Source organism: Anas platyrhynchos, chromosome 1 (genome assembly GCF_047663525.1).
Source record: "Anas platyrhynchos isolate ZD024472 breed Pekin duck chromosome 1, IASCAAS_PekinDuck_T2T, whole genome shotgun sequence".
NCBI classification, from domain to species: domain Eukaryota; kingdom Metazoa; phylum Chordata; class Aves; order Anseriformes; family Anatidae; genus Anas; species Anas platyrhynchos.
The window spans coordinates 108,131,535-108,150,129 of NC_092587.1; the positions used below are offsets into that span (position 1 = coordinate 108,131,535).

Sequence of the window (18,595 nt, forward strand, 5' to 3'; positions counted from 1 at the left end):
CAAACCAAACAAGTCAGCTGCTCACTTCAGGGTATACAAACCCAGTTAAAGAAAACTGTTCTCTCCAGATGATATTCATCCTTCATTCACCAAGACAAACTTCTTCAAGGCTGTCTCTTCTAAGGCAAATTATAACTTACAGCATCAGGTAGAAAGGTAAAAAAAAAAAAAAAAAAAGTGCCTTCCAAATCACTTTGATTTTTAAGTTTTGGTTTTAAATTCCTCAGGGTTTGAAAACATCTCTGCAACATGTATAAGGGTAACAGTATTTCCTTTCACTAAAGGACTTAGGGCAGGTTTGGTAGTCTGTAGTCATCACAAGAGATAATAGTGGGATGATCTTAGCAAAAAGTTTAGATAGTTACGTCTCTGTGTTGCACTCCATCTCAGCAAAAAATAAATTTCAAGATCTGTGAGGAGAGCCATTGATGAGCCTTAGCTATGCTCAGAAATACCGCACAGGTAACAGAAAACATGTTAATCACCAGTGAAGCCAAATACGCCATGGGAGCTTCACCTTCTATAGGAATGGATGCTCAGACCAAAGGTTTCTTTAAGTAGCACTACCTCTGTTCCAATGCTTGCTTTTGGTGGGTTACCAGATCTCATTCAGTTCAACATAACCAACTCAAATTTACCAGTAACAACATGAGTAAGGACAGCAACAAAGGTATGGGAGCAAGTAACTTACAGCAGTAGTCTTGGGGCATGGTACAACCTCTCCAGAGCTTCTGTGTACATCCTCTGATTGCTGGTCTGCATGTCCATAAAATCACACTCCCATGTCACCATGCAGACTTAACCCAAAGTCTTGCTGGCACATTTCAATGAACAATGCTAGAAACACGCTGTAATTGTTGACCTTGTATTCAATACTTCCATGGGCAGAACTGAATATTTCATCATGCTCGAGAAAATTTCTAAGTTCAAGTCTTCACCCAGACCCTACCTAGATGTTGAATAATTTTCTTCCTGAATTACATAGAGACTAGCAAATCATATATAAAGGAAACAATAAAAAAATGCTATTTTGTGATTACATTGTCTCTAATAAATAGAAACTGTGAAAAAGAATTACATTCAGTATCAATTATTCACACTTTCACCAAGTAACTGACACATCCTCAAGTTACGACTTCCATCTATGCTGGCTATAAAACACCATTTTCACTATGATTGGAATGGCTGTTCCTGGCTGTCAATTGAAATATATACCATGTCCCAGGCAATAGAAGGTGACAACATTAGGAAGAAATAACACTTGACAGCCACTTGGGAAATACATAAGCAAGAGAAGACTGAAAATTACTGAAGATCTTTATCTACAGCTTCTTACTTTTAAACACTGACCTCCAAGATACGAAGATCAGAAAAATTTATCTGCATTTGAAAATTTCCTTTAACTCCTGTTGTTCTATTTCTTTTTCAAAACAAGGATGACTGAAATCTTGCTAAATTACAGATTGCATTAAGCGTATTCTAAAGAAGCAGCAACAAAGCCATTCATACTGCCCAGCATGAGAAATTTCCCTTAACAGAAATCTTTGGATGTCATTTTCCAGCTCAGAAAACATACCCAGAGTGCACTGGAACTAATTACCTCCAAGTGAAGAAGTCTTCAGATGAAGTCCAGGGAAAATTTATCATTTTCTTTGTTTTGCCCTTAGATTTAGTGGAATTGGCCTTTCATAGGAGTATGACATTTGTGTAGGAAGAATTTTTTTAGAAACTGGAAATCTGAACAAAATATTCTCACTTCTCCTGTAGGCTTGAACAAAATATTCTCACTTCTCCTGTAGGCACCCAGATATGAAGAAAACTTGCCCAAAGAAGCTATACTACCTCTCAAAAGTTAGCAGTCTAGAGACTGCAGAGTTGGTGAAGTACAAGTCTAACAGTTCCTAAGACTGGATGCAGAATATCACCCCTTGGAGAAGTCAGAGCTGCATCCATTCCTTCTCTCTGCGCTGTCACTGGGCTCTGCTGGTGGGCAGCGACTGGCAGAGCTACAGCCAGGGACTAACCCCACTTTCTCTGTCTGGAGGCATGGAAGAAGTGAATGGCAAAGCCTTACTTGCCTTTTTACATTGCTATGGTCAAAAATACCAGTTCATCATACTGATATAAAATGCATAGCTGTATTTCTAGATGTAGATCCCACTTTGCTTAATCCACCTGCATCATGCATGCATGTCTTATGTGAGGGTCATGGTGTACAGGGCACAGGAAAATCAGACACTCTCTAGACCAGGAGAGTTATTCTGCTGCTGCAGACAGAACTGATGCCTGTTGTCCTATTTCATTTATGGGACTTCTCATCAGATACCTTGACTATCATGATCTAAACAACCCACAGATGGAAAACTGTTTTAAAACTTCAGTGAATCTTGAGCTCCAACTAGTGGGATGCTTTGTTTTCCCTCACTTCCCACAAGCCTAGATCTAAGATCTGAATGAAACCCATTTATTATCCTTATTGGTATCAGAAGGATCACTGTCTAAGCTTACCAGTGAGTATATCAGGCTTAGAAAGGAAATTCTCTGCACTCATCAGCTAGAGAAAGAAGGCTGGGCTGGGCTCCTACTCCTTTTTAAATGAATATGATGCATGTAAGGGATGGGTAGGTCAGGATGCTACCCTTTAGGCTTTAAAGACAAGCATCAATAAACCTTCATATTTGTGTTGGGACTTTTCCAGGGTTATTGATTATCAAGTCAATCTTACCTTTCTGCAGGACTCCAATCCTTTGAGACATACAGTTTTACCTCTGCACCACATCGCTAGTCACAGCTAGTCCTCAATTTCACTCACAAAAGCTGGCCAAAAATTATAGCCAACAATAAACACCAGCACCAGAAGTAAACATGGATTTTAATGTCAAGATTTTTTTAATTAAAATAAGTTTTTGCTCTTGCCTCATTCTTTTTGTCAGCCAGACCATAACCCTCATTCCCTCTTTCCCTGCACCACTTGGGGGGAGGAGGTAGAAGAGGGTGGATGGGGAGGAAGGTTTTTTTAGTTTGTTTTTAGATCTTACTGCTTGAGTCTGTTATTACTAGGCAATAAATTGCATTGATCTCCCTATACTGAGTCTGTTTTGCCCGTGATTATAATTGGTAAGGAATCTCCCTGTCCTTATCTCAAACCATGAGCCTTTTTTCATCATTCTCCCCCTGTTCTTTTGAGGAGGGGAAGTGAGAGAGCAGCGTGGTGGAGCTCAGCTGCCCATCAGTGCAAAACCACCACACATGTCGAGTAGGGAAGGCTTACTAAACTTCTCCATTTTGGTTGTAATCACATGGTGACAGCTGGTGGTAACTTTGTTTTACTCTACCAGTTTCTCAGTTGTGACAGGGACTCTTCATTCTTCTCCATATTCTCCGGTAGATTATGAAGATAGATATACAGCGATAGCTTAACTAGGACAGTGGTAAATATCTTAAACATATACTGACAATTTGTCAGTAAGGAGACCAAAATTTATCACTAAGCTGGGTTGATTTACCTCTCAGTTCATCATTTTATGCACAAACATATATGCTGATTTTCTAATCCTGAATCAGGTCATTGATCCCCTGCCACTGACCTCAGAGGAAGAGCACCACCAAATGAGGAACAGCAATGCAACACATATGTATTTATTTTTATTCCTAAAACTCACGAATTTACCTGATTAGGTCTTGGCTGAGGCACATCAGTGGAGACTGCAGTACCACAGCGCTTCTTTGATGAATGCCCACAAGAACCCTGCCTTGTTTTTTTTTAAGCACAGAAATAATGATGATGATAATTGACAAGGGCAGCCTCAGATGATTTCATAAATTCTCGTTATGTGAGGTAGCAGCATTAGAAACAACCTTGTCTCTAAGCTGTCAATAAATGGCAGGTACCGTGGTACCCCTTCATGCCTTGGCAAGTAATCAACCACCCCAAGCCTATTATCATAACAAAGCAGCTCACTGCCATGACAGCCTGTCTCAAGCAAGGGCCAGTCACAAGTATGCAGGTTTAATCTGCATATGTGTTATGCATATCCCATCATACAAGCTATATAATCTGTAGTAGTCGATTTATTATTAAAGTTTCAGGGTATAATGAAATGTACAGTGAAGTTTTGAGTCCAACTACATGGGTTGACTGGATTGTCAGCCTTAGGTTAACATTTTGTGCAATTAAATGCAGCCTAGTCACCAAGTTACCACAGGTATACATGAGATATCTAAAAAGTAAGCCCTGAAGAGTGTTATATATCATCATCATCAACAACAAATCAAAAACTTCCCAGTTGAGTGATTGTTCACAAGGATCCAGATACAAAACAGAGGGACACAGGTGCCAAAATCAGAGTGCAATCCCAGGTAGGGTTTGGGTTTCACAGCCGTGTGGGTTGCTGAAGCACACCCTCCTCTTCTCTTAAAGGCCGCTGTACAGGAAAGGGGCTGGACCCCTCTTCAGAAATCAGGAAGCATCCTGTCAACTGGATAGCTGGAAATACATGGAGAAAAGGCATCTCTAAGAGCCAAGCTAAGGGCAGATGTGTGCGTGACTTTTTTTTTCCACCGCCATTTACTCTCTCTAAATTTAATGACCATATTTAGATTTTGGGAAAACCGAGAAAGTGTAGGTTTATCATGACTAACTCTTGGGCTGAGGGTGACATCAGGATAGCTGGCGAACAGCTGGCATTCCTCCCCTGTGGAGGAGGTGATGTTTAAAACCGGGCTATGGATTACTCTTGTAGAGCCTGATCTTCCCACACTGAAGGTGGTAACATGGTGGGGGCAGGGGAATAAAAAGTCTTCCTGCGATCAGTATTCTTCAGAAAAGCTCTTTGGCAAGCGATGGTAAAATAAGGACACAGCCTGAGGGATCTTGAGGGAGCATGTAAAACAAGGACAGTGAGAGGAGTCATCGGTAAAAATGCTGTAACAAGAAAAGACCGGGCAGTTTGGATAAACTGGTGAAAGGCGATACCGGTGTGCAAATTCATTTCTGTGAAGGAGGACTTTCTGTCAACAGAATATGGCATTTATTGAGGGAAAGTGGGGGGATTGTTTCCTGGCCATGTAAAAGTGGCTTTGCCCATGTTACTGAAAATGAACGTGTCTTAGATTTGTTGTGAAGGTTATGGGCAAAGATAGCCAACTCTGCATTTATGCAAGAGTGCAAGAAACAAACACTGCCCTGAGCCCTCACCCACATACATCTTCCTGCAAGTGGGCAGGCAGCTCAGGTAAAGACTGAGGCCTCTGGGAAGACAGCACCATGCAGCTCCTGCTTCAGCCTCGCTCCTTCTGGCATCAGCTGCTCACCATCAGCTGCCCGAGCAGGCGGCCTGCCAGCTCGCCTCCCATGAGGAGCCAGCTCCATATTACATGCTAGCAAAAAAGAACACTTTCTTCAGAAACACCTCAGTCTTTGGCTTTCCTGTTGTTTCTGTTGGCTTTACTTCATTCTTAGTCATTGTTGTGATTGCAATGGCATCCAAAGGCTGCCCTTTCCTAATCTCCACTAAAATACTAATCATGCACAGCATAACAAAACTAATTAATGTTTCCCCTTTCCAGTGCTGTGCAAATATTGACCATCTAATCTTCACAGCAGACCAGACAGACAAACACCTCTTCTCTAGTTACTGACGACAGCACCTTGAATTGCATTATCCCCAAGTATGAGCTTCCTGGGATCTTCTATGGGCTCTCCTCCTGGTTGCACGTCAGTTCCTTAGCACACTTCTTACTCATACCTCTCAGTCTTCCCACAGTGATAGCTACTGTCCACAGCAGTAGCAATCCATCCTCCGCAGGTCACAGGAAAGCAAAATGTCTCTATCATGTTGTTTTTCCATCTCTGTAAAATGAGGGACTGTCACCCCTTCTTCCTCTAGTCCTCCATTTGTTCATCTAGTTTGACTTCACACCAAAATCACTGCAGAGTGGGAGAGGTGTTTTTACAATAGATGTATTATAATTTACACTTGGGCTGATGTTCAGCTTTTTGGACCTCAGAAGTTGCTGTAATATAAAAACAGCTGCTAGACTGGATGTATCCATTGGAAAGTAGCAATTGGAACCACTTTGATAAAGGGTCCTGGTCATTATTTTCTCAAGGTGTTTTGCTGAGCAATGCCATTTAAGTGAAACTGAAGAAATATATTCAATATCTCCAAATTCTTTACTGCAACTTCTGCCTCAAGGTGTTATATACTGCTATTGTCTGCTGTTAAATACCTGTTGTGTTTTATTCCAAGGTGACTAAAATATATATATATATTTTTGCTAGTTACTAAAGCATTTGGCGAGCTTCCAGGATGAAAATGAATACAGAAATGCAGAACATTTACTATTCAAATAGATAGCCATCAGTGCCTTATGAACTATTCCATTACATCAAAAAAAAAATCATTGTGTCTTAACAAAGGGTCTTGAGAACATTTGCTTTAAATTGAAAGAATGTATTTTTACAGTACCAAGAACACTGCTAATATCGATCCGGGTGTTCTGTGGAGCAATCTAATCTTTTCATTGCGGCACTATTGAAAATCTGGTCTTGTACAACGGTGATACTGCATCTTTCAAAGTTAGCAACAATGAAAAAGTAAATCCTTACATTAATTAAAAAGGGCTTACAATTGCATTAACGATCCTTTCATTGGAGTGTGTCATTTAGGTAATGGCAGCCTAGCATATTAACTTCCCTTGGCTTTGCCTTGGCCTTTTAACTCCTCCAACTGATTATTAACTAATTTGTAAAGTCTCCCAAATGGGACATTAGCTCTTAAATACATTTCTCCTGCTGTTTGTTATATATCCTAGAAAAAGTAGACTGTCAGAGAGGTAACTGTTTTAGAAGTAGCTTATTCCGAGAAAAAAAAAAAAAAAAAAAAAAAAGTTAACAAAATACCAGATTAAAACTAAGTTTGTGAAATGAATCATGGCTTGAAATATCCCCGATATGTGATTATCTAAGATGCTACATATATATATATATATATATATATATATAAATGTATATATATATATATTTTTTTTTTCACAAAAGAGGACTGGCATCAGAACATATGCAAGCATATGTGCTCTTGGAAGTACTTGTAACTCCTGATACTTCTAGTCCATAATAACACTCACGCAGCCAGGCAATCTTCTAACATGCTAAACTATGAAACCCAGGAGAAAGGCTCATGGGAACAAATCCTGTACTCCTGATATTATAACCTTCCCTCTGCCTTCTCAATCCAGCCCAGAAATCATGAGCCAAAGGCAGGGCAAACTGAGAGCAGAAGCCAGTCAGTAGCATATAGTCCAAGTATTTGAATCACCCAAGGCAATGCTACATTCATTAACTAAATTAGTTATTCTGTCCACTGCCAAGCAAGAGAAGCAAAAGATAATTTTGGTATTTACAATAATCACTTACAATTGATGCTGCCTTATTTTGCCTGCATGGAGGACAGCTGTTGGGTCTTGATGTCCTCACTGCATTGAAAAGAGATCTACTCATGGTAGGACTAAAGTGTTTTTATAATGTATTATCTGCTATGTAGTGATCTTTTTTAGTATCTGTGCTGATCAGGCATGCTGGGTGGTGCACAGCCCTGCTCCAAAGCGTGGGAGTATGGGGATGTCTCTCTGTCGTGTTGGACCTGCAGGAGTGTGGTGTGACTCCACCACTGCAGAGCTGGGTGGTCAGGCTGCACACAGGGAGCTGGCAGAGGGGTGGACCTGGTGATCTCCAGAGGTCCCTTCCAACCTCAGCCACTCTCTGATTCCGTGATTCTGTGATATGATGCAGTGCCGAAATAAATCTTTATGACTAAGTAAAAACTCTTTGTACTAACCCACTCATCTGCAAGCTATTCATGTGAGACAGAATAAATGACTACTGGCCAGCAATATCCGAACTGCAGGAACTTTGAATACTGAGATGCTGAATAAATTACATGTTTCCACACAAAGAAAATAACACCTAAGGTATAACAACACTTCAACTTTTTCAACAGGATTCAACTTCAGTGTTAGCAAGTGCTCCAGTTTGTTTGTGCAGCCTATGTTTATGTGCTATTTCTTCACTTCTATACATTTCTCAAACTCCCTCCTCCTCTTTGGTTATTTCCTTATTTTTGAAGCAATCTTCACCTGATTTTGAAAAGAGGTGACTTGGCACTACTTCTACCTGATTTCCTGGAAGAGCAGCTCCTGTATGTTTTATCTTCTTAGTAAGGACAAGACATGTGGTGACCTTTGAGAAGTAAAACAATTGTCTGGTATGGCCCAATACATATGGGTCTGCAGAACATTAAGTGGCATACTAAAATCAATCTCCTCACTAGCGTTTTCATATCAAACAAATAGCTCTCTATCACCATGAAATTCTCAAATTGCTATTTCCATAATTTTCCCCTGAAATTAGTCATGTATACATTCCAGTTACTTAGGTCACCATGACATTTATGCAATATCATCAGAGGCAACATGCAGTCTCAAAGCTGAAAAACAGAGGACTCCATGACCAAAGATGTTTAATTGTTTTCCTGAAATGCCTTTTTATTTAAGAGATCTGCTTGGTCACTTGTTCTGACAAATGTCACAGGTGAAGAAATTCTTCCTCTCAGGGGAGATTTAGGATAGTTTTCTTTCTCTGTATTTTTCAGGAGACCGGATTCATCAAATACAAACTACTTTTTGATCGGTGTGTCCACATGCTCAATACAAAGACATGAAATACACAAATGGGGGAAATGACAAATACTCATTATTTACAGGTAAGTTTTTGGCACAGAAATATCATCCAATGCAATCAAGGGTAAAGTGCTGAGGTAGTAGCGTAGATTGATGTAGAAGCAGGACTTCCCACACAGAACACCATGCTCATCCTTTCCTTCACACTGACCACCAGCCCAGATGGGAAGTTTGGCAGGCACACCAGCACCCCTACAGATGGGTTTGCAAAGGGAGTGCCAAAACTCAGAAGGTAATAATTCACAGGAAGATTGCAACTGAGGAGCATCCGTCTCTTAGGAGAGGTCATGTTAGCAGCAGAGATGTCACAGGACAAAGCCCAGAGAAGTAACTGTAAAGATAACCTAGTTCAGGATTTTTCATCTCAGAAAGCAAATCAGAAATGAGAACGTAACTTTCCTTCCTTGGGGAAGGCTCCAAGGAACCAGCAGTAACCAAAATCAGTGACACAGCTCGGTTTTCCTCTGACCAGGTTACAAAAGCCTGGAGAGCTAGTGGGTTGGTGATTCAAGGCTGAGTTTGGCCAAAGGCCACAACACAGATCTGATCCTAGAATGGTAAGGACTGAGGCCATTTGTGCTTTCTAGTGTGTTTTTTCAAAAGGGTAAAGTTAGTCATCTTGGAAAGGACAAATACAATTACAAAATCTAAGCAAGAACAGTCAATGAGGTCTTGGATGCAAGAAAGCTTCTGAATAAGTTTTGTACTCAGAGCTAAAAGGTTGCTTGAGTTCTTCCCTGAATCAGGGCTGAATGCCAAAAATATCTCACTTAGGGGTTGATCAGAGATTTTGTTATCTGGCTTCACAGGGATATGGATACCACCTTTTGCAAGCTGTTTTTGAGTTCATTAACACGCTGAAACTTCTGAAAAAAAAAAAAGAAAAGATGAGGGCTATACTGGAAAACATTTAAATACCTTCAGATCTCTAGGAATCAGTGGTAACCTGAAGCTTCTCCTCTGAAATGAACTTGATACCACAGCTGTCTTGAACCGTCTTGAACCAGGTGTCTTATTTTGTCACCTTCCAGTATTTTGGCTGCACAGTTCTCCAACTGCCCAGCTACCCAACTCAAATTAAGTGAGTTCAACACTTCTAAATCCCTGAAGAGAACCATTGCCTTTTGGTTTGCATGTAAAACCAGTGTTGTCATTGAAAGACGATGCTTTAGGATGAACGATGTGTTAGGTAACTGGATACTCTGTTCTGAAATAGCTGCTGCTGAATTACAGTTAGGCCAATAAGTATATGGAAGATTTTAAATCATGAAGGTCTGTACTTTACATAGCAGAGATTAAACAATTTTGAACAATATGCATGACAAATGCAAAAAATACTACTTGGCATCTTAGACTTTTAGAATGGCCAAGGCAATATTCAAAAGTAATCTGATGCTCACAGTCTCTCTTCTCATCTCTTTGCTTAGGCTGAATTTCATTACTACTGGAAAACAGTACAATTTTTTTATTATTATTTAAAAAAGGTCTTTAAGCAATCCAATTGAAACACAGATCTATGATGTTTTAGTAATTGATTTGTTTTTCTTCTCCCACTTGTGAGTTTTCCTGAATTAGTATTTTATTAAAAAATCAAAGTATCATTTAGTCTTAAAAAAGGCATTGTGGCATTGTCCAATGTCCACAGTATTTAAGTCCAGGTAAAAGTTAATCAGCTATAAATTAGTGTAATTCACATATAAAAATGCTCTTTATGTTTACATTTTAGGCCACAAACTAGTCTCAACTTGTTTAAAAGTAGGCACTTAAAACAGCCTGCACCTGGCCAAAAATACCATCCATCATTTTTTGGTTACTGAGTAACTCCCAACAGCACTTCTCTTTGTAATACACCTATCAGGTCAATATGCACAGCTGATCATCAGTTATCATCATCCTGAAGTAGAAACTGAAAATAGCTTCAGTCTTCCTTGTTCTTCCTTATTCCCCTTGTCTCACAGAAAGGTGTATCACATGTTTGAAGACCGCAGTTGGAATTTTCTCCCAGAATAAGCCCCAGCAGCTGCCTCTTGTGCATTTGAAACAGACCTTGTTGAACCATTTGCAACATTTGCATGTTCCTAAATGGGAAGACCATGGCTCCCGTGTGCTCTAACAGGCTGCAGCTGAGGCTAAACACTGGTATTAAGGGCTACTCATCAGGCACTGACTTAGAGGAACTTTGGTCACACACTGTTTAACCATGAAATGTGATGGTCCAGAGTGGACAGTATTTTTCTTTGCCCTGAGCCACATCAACCCTCCTTCGTTATTTCAACCTCTGACCAGATGTGTTGATGCAGACCCCATTCTCCTTGTCCCTGAGCCAAAAATATTTGTTCCAATGGTGCTGGCTGTTTCAACAGGCAGTTAATATCCAGGTGAAGCCATGTAATTATTTCCCTGAATATCCAGGGTAAGGAGGGGGTGGAGGATACTGTATTGAAGTCTGTGGAGTGGGAGTATATGGTGGAGGTAGATCAACGGGGTATTCCATTTCATATTCATAGCTGTACGGTGGTGGAGCCACTAAAAAGGGAGAAGGAAGAAAGAGTTAAAAATTAATCTTTTTCATATGCAGGCACCTAAGTATTTTCTTGTTGGCATTAAGATTTCCATAGAACAGATGTAAAGTCTCCTGAGAACACACCTGTGTTTTTTTGTTTTGTTTTGTTTTGTTTTCAGACTGTTGTTATAAGTCACTTTATGTCAATGCCAGTCTTTGCTTACTGCCCTTTCTTTCACTGCTGTCTCTATGCCCACAGACATGCCACAGACATGTTGTCCTGCTAACAGGGCTTGAGTGGCCATATGGCAAAAAATACCAGGGTAGTGTGGCAGAGAGCTACACTTTTTCAGAGGAGGGAGGTTGGGTTTTCATCAGATCTATTCCCTTTCACCCCCTTCACCAGCAACATAGACTTATGCTGTCTCAAAATGACGGTGTAGCCTTCGCTGATCCCTACAGACAATTGGAATACTCTCTGGGTCCCCAGGAGGTGTGTGCCATGCCATGCCACACTATGCCAAACACAGTGGAAAGCTCCTTGCAGCACAGCAGTGTCACACCTGCTAGGGCAAATGCTGGACATTTTTCCAGGATATTCCCAGTTCTCAGGCTGAGGAGTAACAGAGCTTTCATCTTGTTCTCCCCAAAGGAGACACTTGAGTAGAGCCCTGTGTCTGTAAACAAAGTCAGGCATTTAGGAAAAATAAATAAATAAATATATTAAGAGGCAGCTGAAAAGCTTTTCTTCAATTACTTCTGCTAACCTTAGAGAAAGACTAATTCAGTGATCATAAAGACAGTAAATGTTGCAGAATTGTATGTATGGTAGGAACAGAAGACCCCATATCAAAACCCCATTACAGTAGTCCACAAATTTTAAGCTTGAGTCTGCCCCTTCTCAATTCATGTCACCGTGGAGGCCTTTCTATTCCTTGCCTAGGTATCTCAAGCAGACTGGCATCAAAACAGCACTTTAACAGAGAGGAAACAGAAACCTGGGATGTTTGTGATGGAGGGAAGAGACTCAAGTCCCAGTGTGGAAGGAAAAGCACTCCCTGCTCTCTGAAAACCTGGCTGCCACGGTGGCTGAGGCCAAAGGAAAGGCACCTCCTCACTTGCTGTTCCTCTCCAAAACTGGCAGTGGCAAGGGAGACAAATCTTAGAGCCAAGGCCAGGTCAGTCATCACTCCAGAAGTGTTCATGACAATGGGGAACACAGAGGCCATTTCAGGGCTTGTCCCGTCCTCCAAAAGGTGCTGCTGCTAAGAGAAAGAACTGCACGAACAAATATTTGGACCAGGAACAGGGAGCGTGCAGTCAAACTGCCTGGAGGTGGAGAGAGAGGGGGTGAGTCATAGCAGGAGCAAACTTGGGGAAGCTACAGCCCCAGGGACTTCATTTTGCTGTTGTTTTTACAGCTTGCAGTCACTGTTAGATTCCGAAGTAGCTCTTCAGCAATTCATGGCTGAGAGTACTGCAGTTTTCTTTCATTACTCATCTCTCTATGCAAAACAATGTCGCCATGATAAGGATGATTATAGCTGGGTTTAGTTTAACTGGAAAGTCAGAGGATGAGGGAGAGAACAGACACTAAGAGCAGTGAATGTGATGAAGGGAGACAAATACTGCATGGCTTGCCTGTGAGTATACTTAATGCACCTGGGGTTTGTGGCAACCTTTTAAAAATAGGAGGGAATATAAAGGCAGGAGATCTCCATGAGTGGGATGGGGGGACATGTTCTGTGAAACGCCATTGCCCTTTATGACACTGAACTCGCAGTTATCCCTAGGCAGTTGCTCCTGGATGTGTAATTAATCACATCACCAAAGCAGAGACACAGCTGAAATGCATAAACACTGTTAATGCTACTTCCAGGGGCCAGCTTTGTTCTTCAACAATGTGGCCATTTTGATAAGGTGGGGACCCCAGAAAAACAACCCCTGCAGCTTGGTGCAGACTCACCTTTGGTGTTCCTGTACCCCACTCCTAGTGCGTAGCAAGCTGACAGACCTGCATGGAGTTAGCTCAGGTATCACAGAAGCACACAGAATCACAGAATTTCGCAGTTGGAAGAGACCTCAAGATCATTGAGTCCAACCTCTGACCTAACACTAACAAGTCCTCCACTAAACCATATCCCTAAGCTCTACACCTAAATGTCTTTTAAAGACCTCCAGGGATGGTGACTCCACCACCTCCCTGGGCAGCCCATTCCAGTGCCTAACAACACTTTTGGTAAAGAAGTTCTTCCTAATATCCAACCTAAACCTCCCCGGCGCAACTTTAGCCCATTCCCCCTCATCCTGTCACCAGGCATGTGGGAGAACAGACCAACCCCCACCTCACTACAGCCTCCTTTAATGTACTCATAAAGAGCAATAAGGTTGCCCCTGAGCCTCCTTTTCTCCAGGCTGAACAAGCCCAGCTCCCTCAGCTGCTCCTCATAGGACTTGTTCCTGACGATTTCGCAATTTTTGTCAGCTGCCTGTAGAACTCCTCATCAGCCTCCTCATCCTGGTTCAGCGGTCTATAGCATCCCCCACCAGGATGCTTCCCTTGTTGGCCTTCCCGCTGACCCTAACCCACAGGGACTCAACCTTATCATTCCCAGCCTCAAGTTCCACGACATCAAAACTCTCTCTCATACAGAGAGCCACACCACCACCCCTTCTGTGCTGCCTGTCCCTTCTGAAGAGCCTATAGCCAGTTATTGCAGCACTCCAGTCATGAGAGTGGTCCCACCACATCTCCATGATGGCAACCAAGCCGTACCCTGCCTGCCACACAATGGCTTCCAGCTCCTCCTGTTTGTTGCCCATGCTGCGTGCATTAGTGTAGATGCACTTCAGCCGGGCCATTGCCTTCTCTCCCAGCCTTGCCATTGTTCTCCCTGGCACAGCTCTAACAAGCCTTGTTTCAGCCCTATCCCCCCTTCTCACCTAGTTGAAAGCCCTCTCAATGAGCCCCGCCAGCTCCTGGCCCAGGATCCGTTTTCCCCTTAGAGATAGGGACCCGTCCGCAGCCATCTGGCCGGGTGCCGAGTAAAGCGCCCCATGGTCAAAAAAACAAATTTTCTGTGTTGGCACCAGCCTCTGAGCCACGTGTTTATCAGGTAGGCTTTCCGTGTCCTCTCTGTACCCCTCCCTGCCACCGTAGGGATGGATGAAAACACCACCTGTACTCCCGCTCCATCCACTAACCGTCCCAGTCCCCTAAAGGCCCGTTTGATGGTCTTCAGGCTTCTCTCATCAATGTCATCACTGCCAGCCTGGACTATTAAAAGAGTCAGAGGGGCGAACCAGGTTGGGAAGCTCTCTGGCAATGTCCCTGACCCTGGCCCCAGGGAGGCAGCAGACTTCCCTACGGGTAGGGTCAGGCCGACAAATAGGGCCCTCTGTTCCCCTGACAAGGGAGTCGGCCACAACCATCACCCTTCTTTCTGTCCTGGTGGAGGCAGTCCTGAGGTGTGGAGTTGACTTCCTCGCCCCAGGCATTCTCCTGGGCAGACTTTCTACCTCGTCCTCAGCTACCGGTCTCTCAATCTCCAGGGCCTCAAACCTGTTGCGTAAGGGCACCTGGGAAGGTGGGGCCAGTGGGGAGGGCATCGCCTGCGATGTTGAGCAGGGACCAGTCTCCATTCCTCCTCAACTCCTAGGTCCCTTCCTTCTGCCCGAGAGCAACAGGGCAGGGGGTCCACCCCCATTTGGGGTGTCTCATCCCAGTGCCTGTCCTTCAGGCCACGCAGGGAGTCGCTCCACCAGTCTATCTTTCGCTCACACTCCCTGATATCCCTCAACCTCTCCACCTCCTACTTGAGTCCTGCCACCAGGTGGACCAGGTCATCCACCCGCTCGCACCTCACGCACGCAGTCTCTCTGCCCCCCACAGGTGGTAGCAGCAGGCTCAGGCACTCCCTGCACCCGGAGACCTGAACTTGAACTGCTGCAGTGTTGAGCGGGCAGTCGGTCTGGGTCACCTCGCTCCCTAGGAGCAGTTTATGAACGGCCGGGGAGGGGGCACTGCTGGCTCCGCTACGGCTCGTTCCCGCCTTGTTCGCCTCCCTCGTGAGGGCTGCCAGGTCCTGGCGGCTCCCTCGAGTGGCCTCGATGCAAGAAAAATCATCCCTGCCTGTCTGATCCCCTGCTCCGCTGCAGAACGCGTCTGACCCGGAGCCGATCGCCTCAGCTGGATTGTCTGGGTACCACCAGACGTATCAGCTCCCGGTCACCATGGGCACAGCTACACTACAGCAGAACTGTAAGGGGTCCCTACTGCTTTTTGGGGTGCCCCAGGGCCCTGGCTCGGTGCCTCCCCTGGTGCTGCCCTGTACCTGATAAACCATTATGGCAAAATGGCATATGGCCATCTTGGCATATGGCATGCCGGGCCCCCATGGTGCTGGGTGATGAAAGGGAGCTGAGTGTACGTGACCCAGTGCAACTACAAGAACCAGAGCACAAAGGAAAACCAACCGATCTGTCACCGGAGAGCCTCTGGCACGTGGAGAGAGCCAGTTCGGCACAGCGCAGCGAGGCCTGGACGTGCTGCTGCAGGCACTGCCCGCCGTGCAGCTGTGCTGAGGATCTGGCACCCGGCCAGGCCTCATTAGCCCACGGAGGAGCGGAATAAATGAGCCTGGGTGGAGAGCTGCACTAATGAGCCCTGTGCAGGCCAGGCTGTCTTGCGATTGTCAGCAGGGAGTCGTGGTCCTGCCTCTCCCCTGCAGGCCCAGGAGAGCCTCCTGTGCTCGCACCCACACTTGCTGTGGGGCTGGGGCTGTCCAGAGCCATGGCTCCACCCAGACTGCCAGCGCTCCTGCCGGCCCTGCTCTGCCCCCTCACCTGGGTAGGTGCTGATGGCGTTGATGTGCGTTGTGCGGATGACCCCGACTCGAGTCCCACGGTTGTTCTTCATGCACATGCAGATGCAGATGGCAATCCCGGCGATCACTCCCATTATAAAGACGATGCCAAAAACGATCCCAGCTATTGCTGTGCCTCTGCAAGGGGAATGGAAATATGCAGTCAGTCGTAGCTGAATAATGTTTACAAAAATAATAAATTCTTTCCTCAGGAGTGGCCTCATTTGAGCAGAAAAAGTGCATATTGGCTATTGAAAATGCTGCAAATTTTGACCCATTAGAATAAAAGAAATGAAAGATCTCAGAGACTGAAACACAAACTGTTTCAAAGTCACCTTTGCAATTATGCCAGATCACTCTCCTGATTTACTGTATGTGAAATCCTCCCATTCCAGGTCCTTCTGCATTTAAACACTTCTAAATATTGCCAGAATAACTTCCTCCCTTTCTCCTCATCACACAAGACCTTTTTTTCTCCTGAAGGCATTGGCATGATTTTCTTTTTAAAGGCAGTGTAAGCTATCCCCATTAATATATTCCAGAAGCGTCCAGAAGTGCAGCCTGCTTCCACAGGAATGTTTGTGTCATTGTTTTATCTTGGGTCAAAAAGTCCTCCTGCTCTGCTTCTCGGCCCACAGATTAAGGAGAGCCTGCTCTTCTTGAGGATGAGCAGCAAGAGGCAAAGCAATGACTATCCTTTCACACATCTGCTGCTGCAACCAGTGCAAGGATTTGAGGCTTAAATGATTTCTTTTAAAATGGTCCAGGGGCTGGAATTCAGCTCAGCCCCTGAAGTAATGAATCAGTCTTTCCTTGAAATCATACAGAGAAAGGACAGGAAGCCTCGTTGTGCTGGCACACAGGAGAAAAACCTCACTAAAAACTCCCAATAATACCAAGGGCAAAATTGGCCTTTCTGATGGACCCTGCAGTTCACTTGGGATTGTTGGCAGGCATGGGAATGAAAGGTTATATGAACGACAGTATTTATAGCCTGCCCTTTTATATAACAAACCCAGTGACTTGCCAGAAATATTCTTACTTCATGCACCTCTTCTTCCTCTTTGGAAGCCATTTACTGGCTTCCAAAAAGTCAACAGGAGTCAGAGCAGACTCAGTATTTGAAAAAACAGACCTTTTATTTAGGGACCTAAATATGAATTTAAGAGTTTGTTTGTAGGTACTAACTTTGCAGGAATCTGGCCAACATTTGCAGTAATACTGAATTGTATAGCATAAGTAAACACAGACAATTTGCTGTCTTAGTAAAATACACTGCCAGGGAGCTAAATTGCTCTCTGCTGCTGTGTAGCAATGAATGAAGGGTGTGCAGGGAGAGTAAACCTGCTAATATTTTGCAGAATACATGAAGGTTGAATTTATGAAATGCTAACTCATGGCAGCAAGCACTTGGCCACAAAACCAGTAGCTCAGAAGTCATTTTGGAGCACTGCTGTGATCAAGTGCTTTGGTATTAGCCTGTATGAATGACTTAAAAAACACCTCCCCTGCCTCTGCTTCAACATGACCTTCCCTGAGAGTGCTGTGCTATGGTCACAGAGAATGCTCTTACACCCACATTTCTTCCACCCACTCCCAGGTGGAAGAAACAGAAGCAGCCACGGCTGGCCTCAGGACCTGGGCTGCATTTCTTCTTTGTGCATGGTTCACTGCTGCACAGCGCTTGCAACCCAGGTAGGATCTGCCAGGCAAATCTCCTTAAATCCCAGAAACTACAATAATTTCCCTTGCTCATAATCGGCAGCAAGCTGAGGAAATGTGACTTCCATCCTAAAGGCTGACAGACGTGGGTAATGCCCAATATTGCACACACATATAGCTAATACATAGTATAATTACTTTCCAAGACCTAAATTAAAACTTCAATATTGATGAAGCCCATTTTAAATAGAGTTTGACTCAGCTGTCTCCAAAGGCAAAGGTGCCCTGTTTGTTCCGCAGGCGTTCAGCTGGGTGCCATTTGGTTATCTGCCCCAAGCGATGGGTTGAACTAGCAACATGGAAAGCATTCTTCATGCACCAGTGCCCACCAGACAGCTTGCATCCAAAGCCCACTTTCCCCTCCTGCATGAACAGCTATTGATCCAAAGCAGTGTCTCTCTGCTCAGATGCAGATTCAATGATACTCTTCATAGGAAGAGTGTTCATAAAGAAAGGAAAAAAAATGACAAAATGTCTGATGTTGTCTTCAAGAGGAGTTTCCACCGTTCCTGAGATACTATGCAGATGCTTGTACACTTGTCAGCTTGCTTTGGGTGACAGAAGTGAGATCTGAGGCCTTACTTGCAGTCCTGCAGTTTCTCCTAGTGACCTTTGGATGGTGCTGGCTGACGGGCACCATCCTGCCTCTGCAGGGAAACACTGGCAGGGCAAGACAGCTGCGGAAAGCCCATCGGCATCTGCCGCATCTGAAATTCATAAAGAGCTAGATTTGTCTAGTATTTACATGTGCCTGAAATCCACTGGC

The 18,595-nt window shown here is 44.0% G+C and overlaps 1 protein-coding gene across 4 annotated transcripts in view; it reads right to left on the reverse strand.

Moving 5' to 3' along the window:
* Positions 1–8,518: 8,518 nt before the first annotated feature.
* Positions 8,519–18,595, reverse strand: part of CYYR1 (cysteine and tyrosine rich 1) — a 58,081-nt gene continuing 48,004 nt past the window's right edge. For all 4 annotated transcript variants that reach the window (XM_072026171.1, XM_072026166.1, XM_027449258.3 and 1 more), the window contains exons 3-4: positions 16,088–16,245; positions 8,519–11,265 (exon numbers count right to left, since the gene is read on the reverse strand). In XM_072026171.1, coding sequence (XP_071882272.1) covers positions 11,132–11,265; positions 16,088–16,245 — 292 coding nt within the window. In that variant the 3' untranslated portion in view covers positions 8,519–11,131. The remainder of the gene's footprint in view (positions 11,266–16,087; positions 16,246–18,595) is intronic.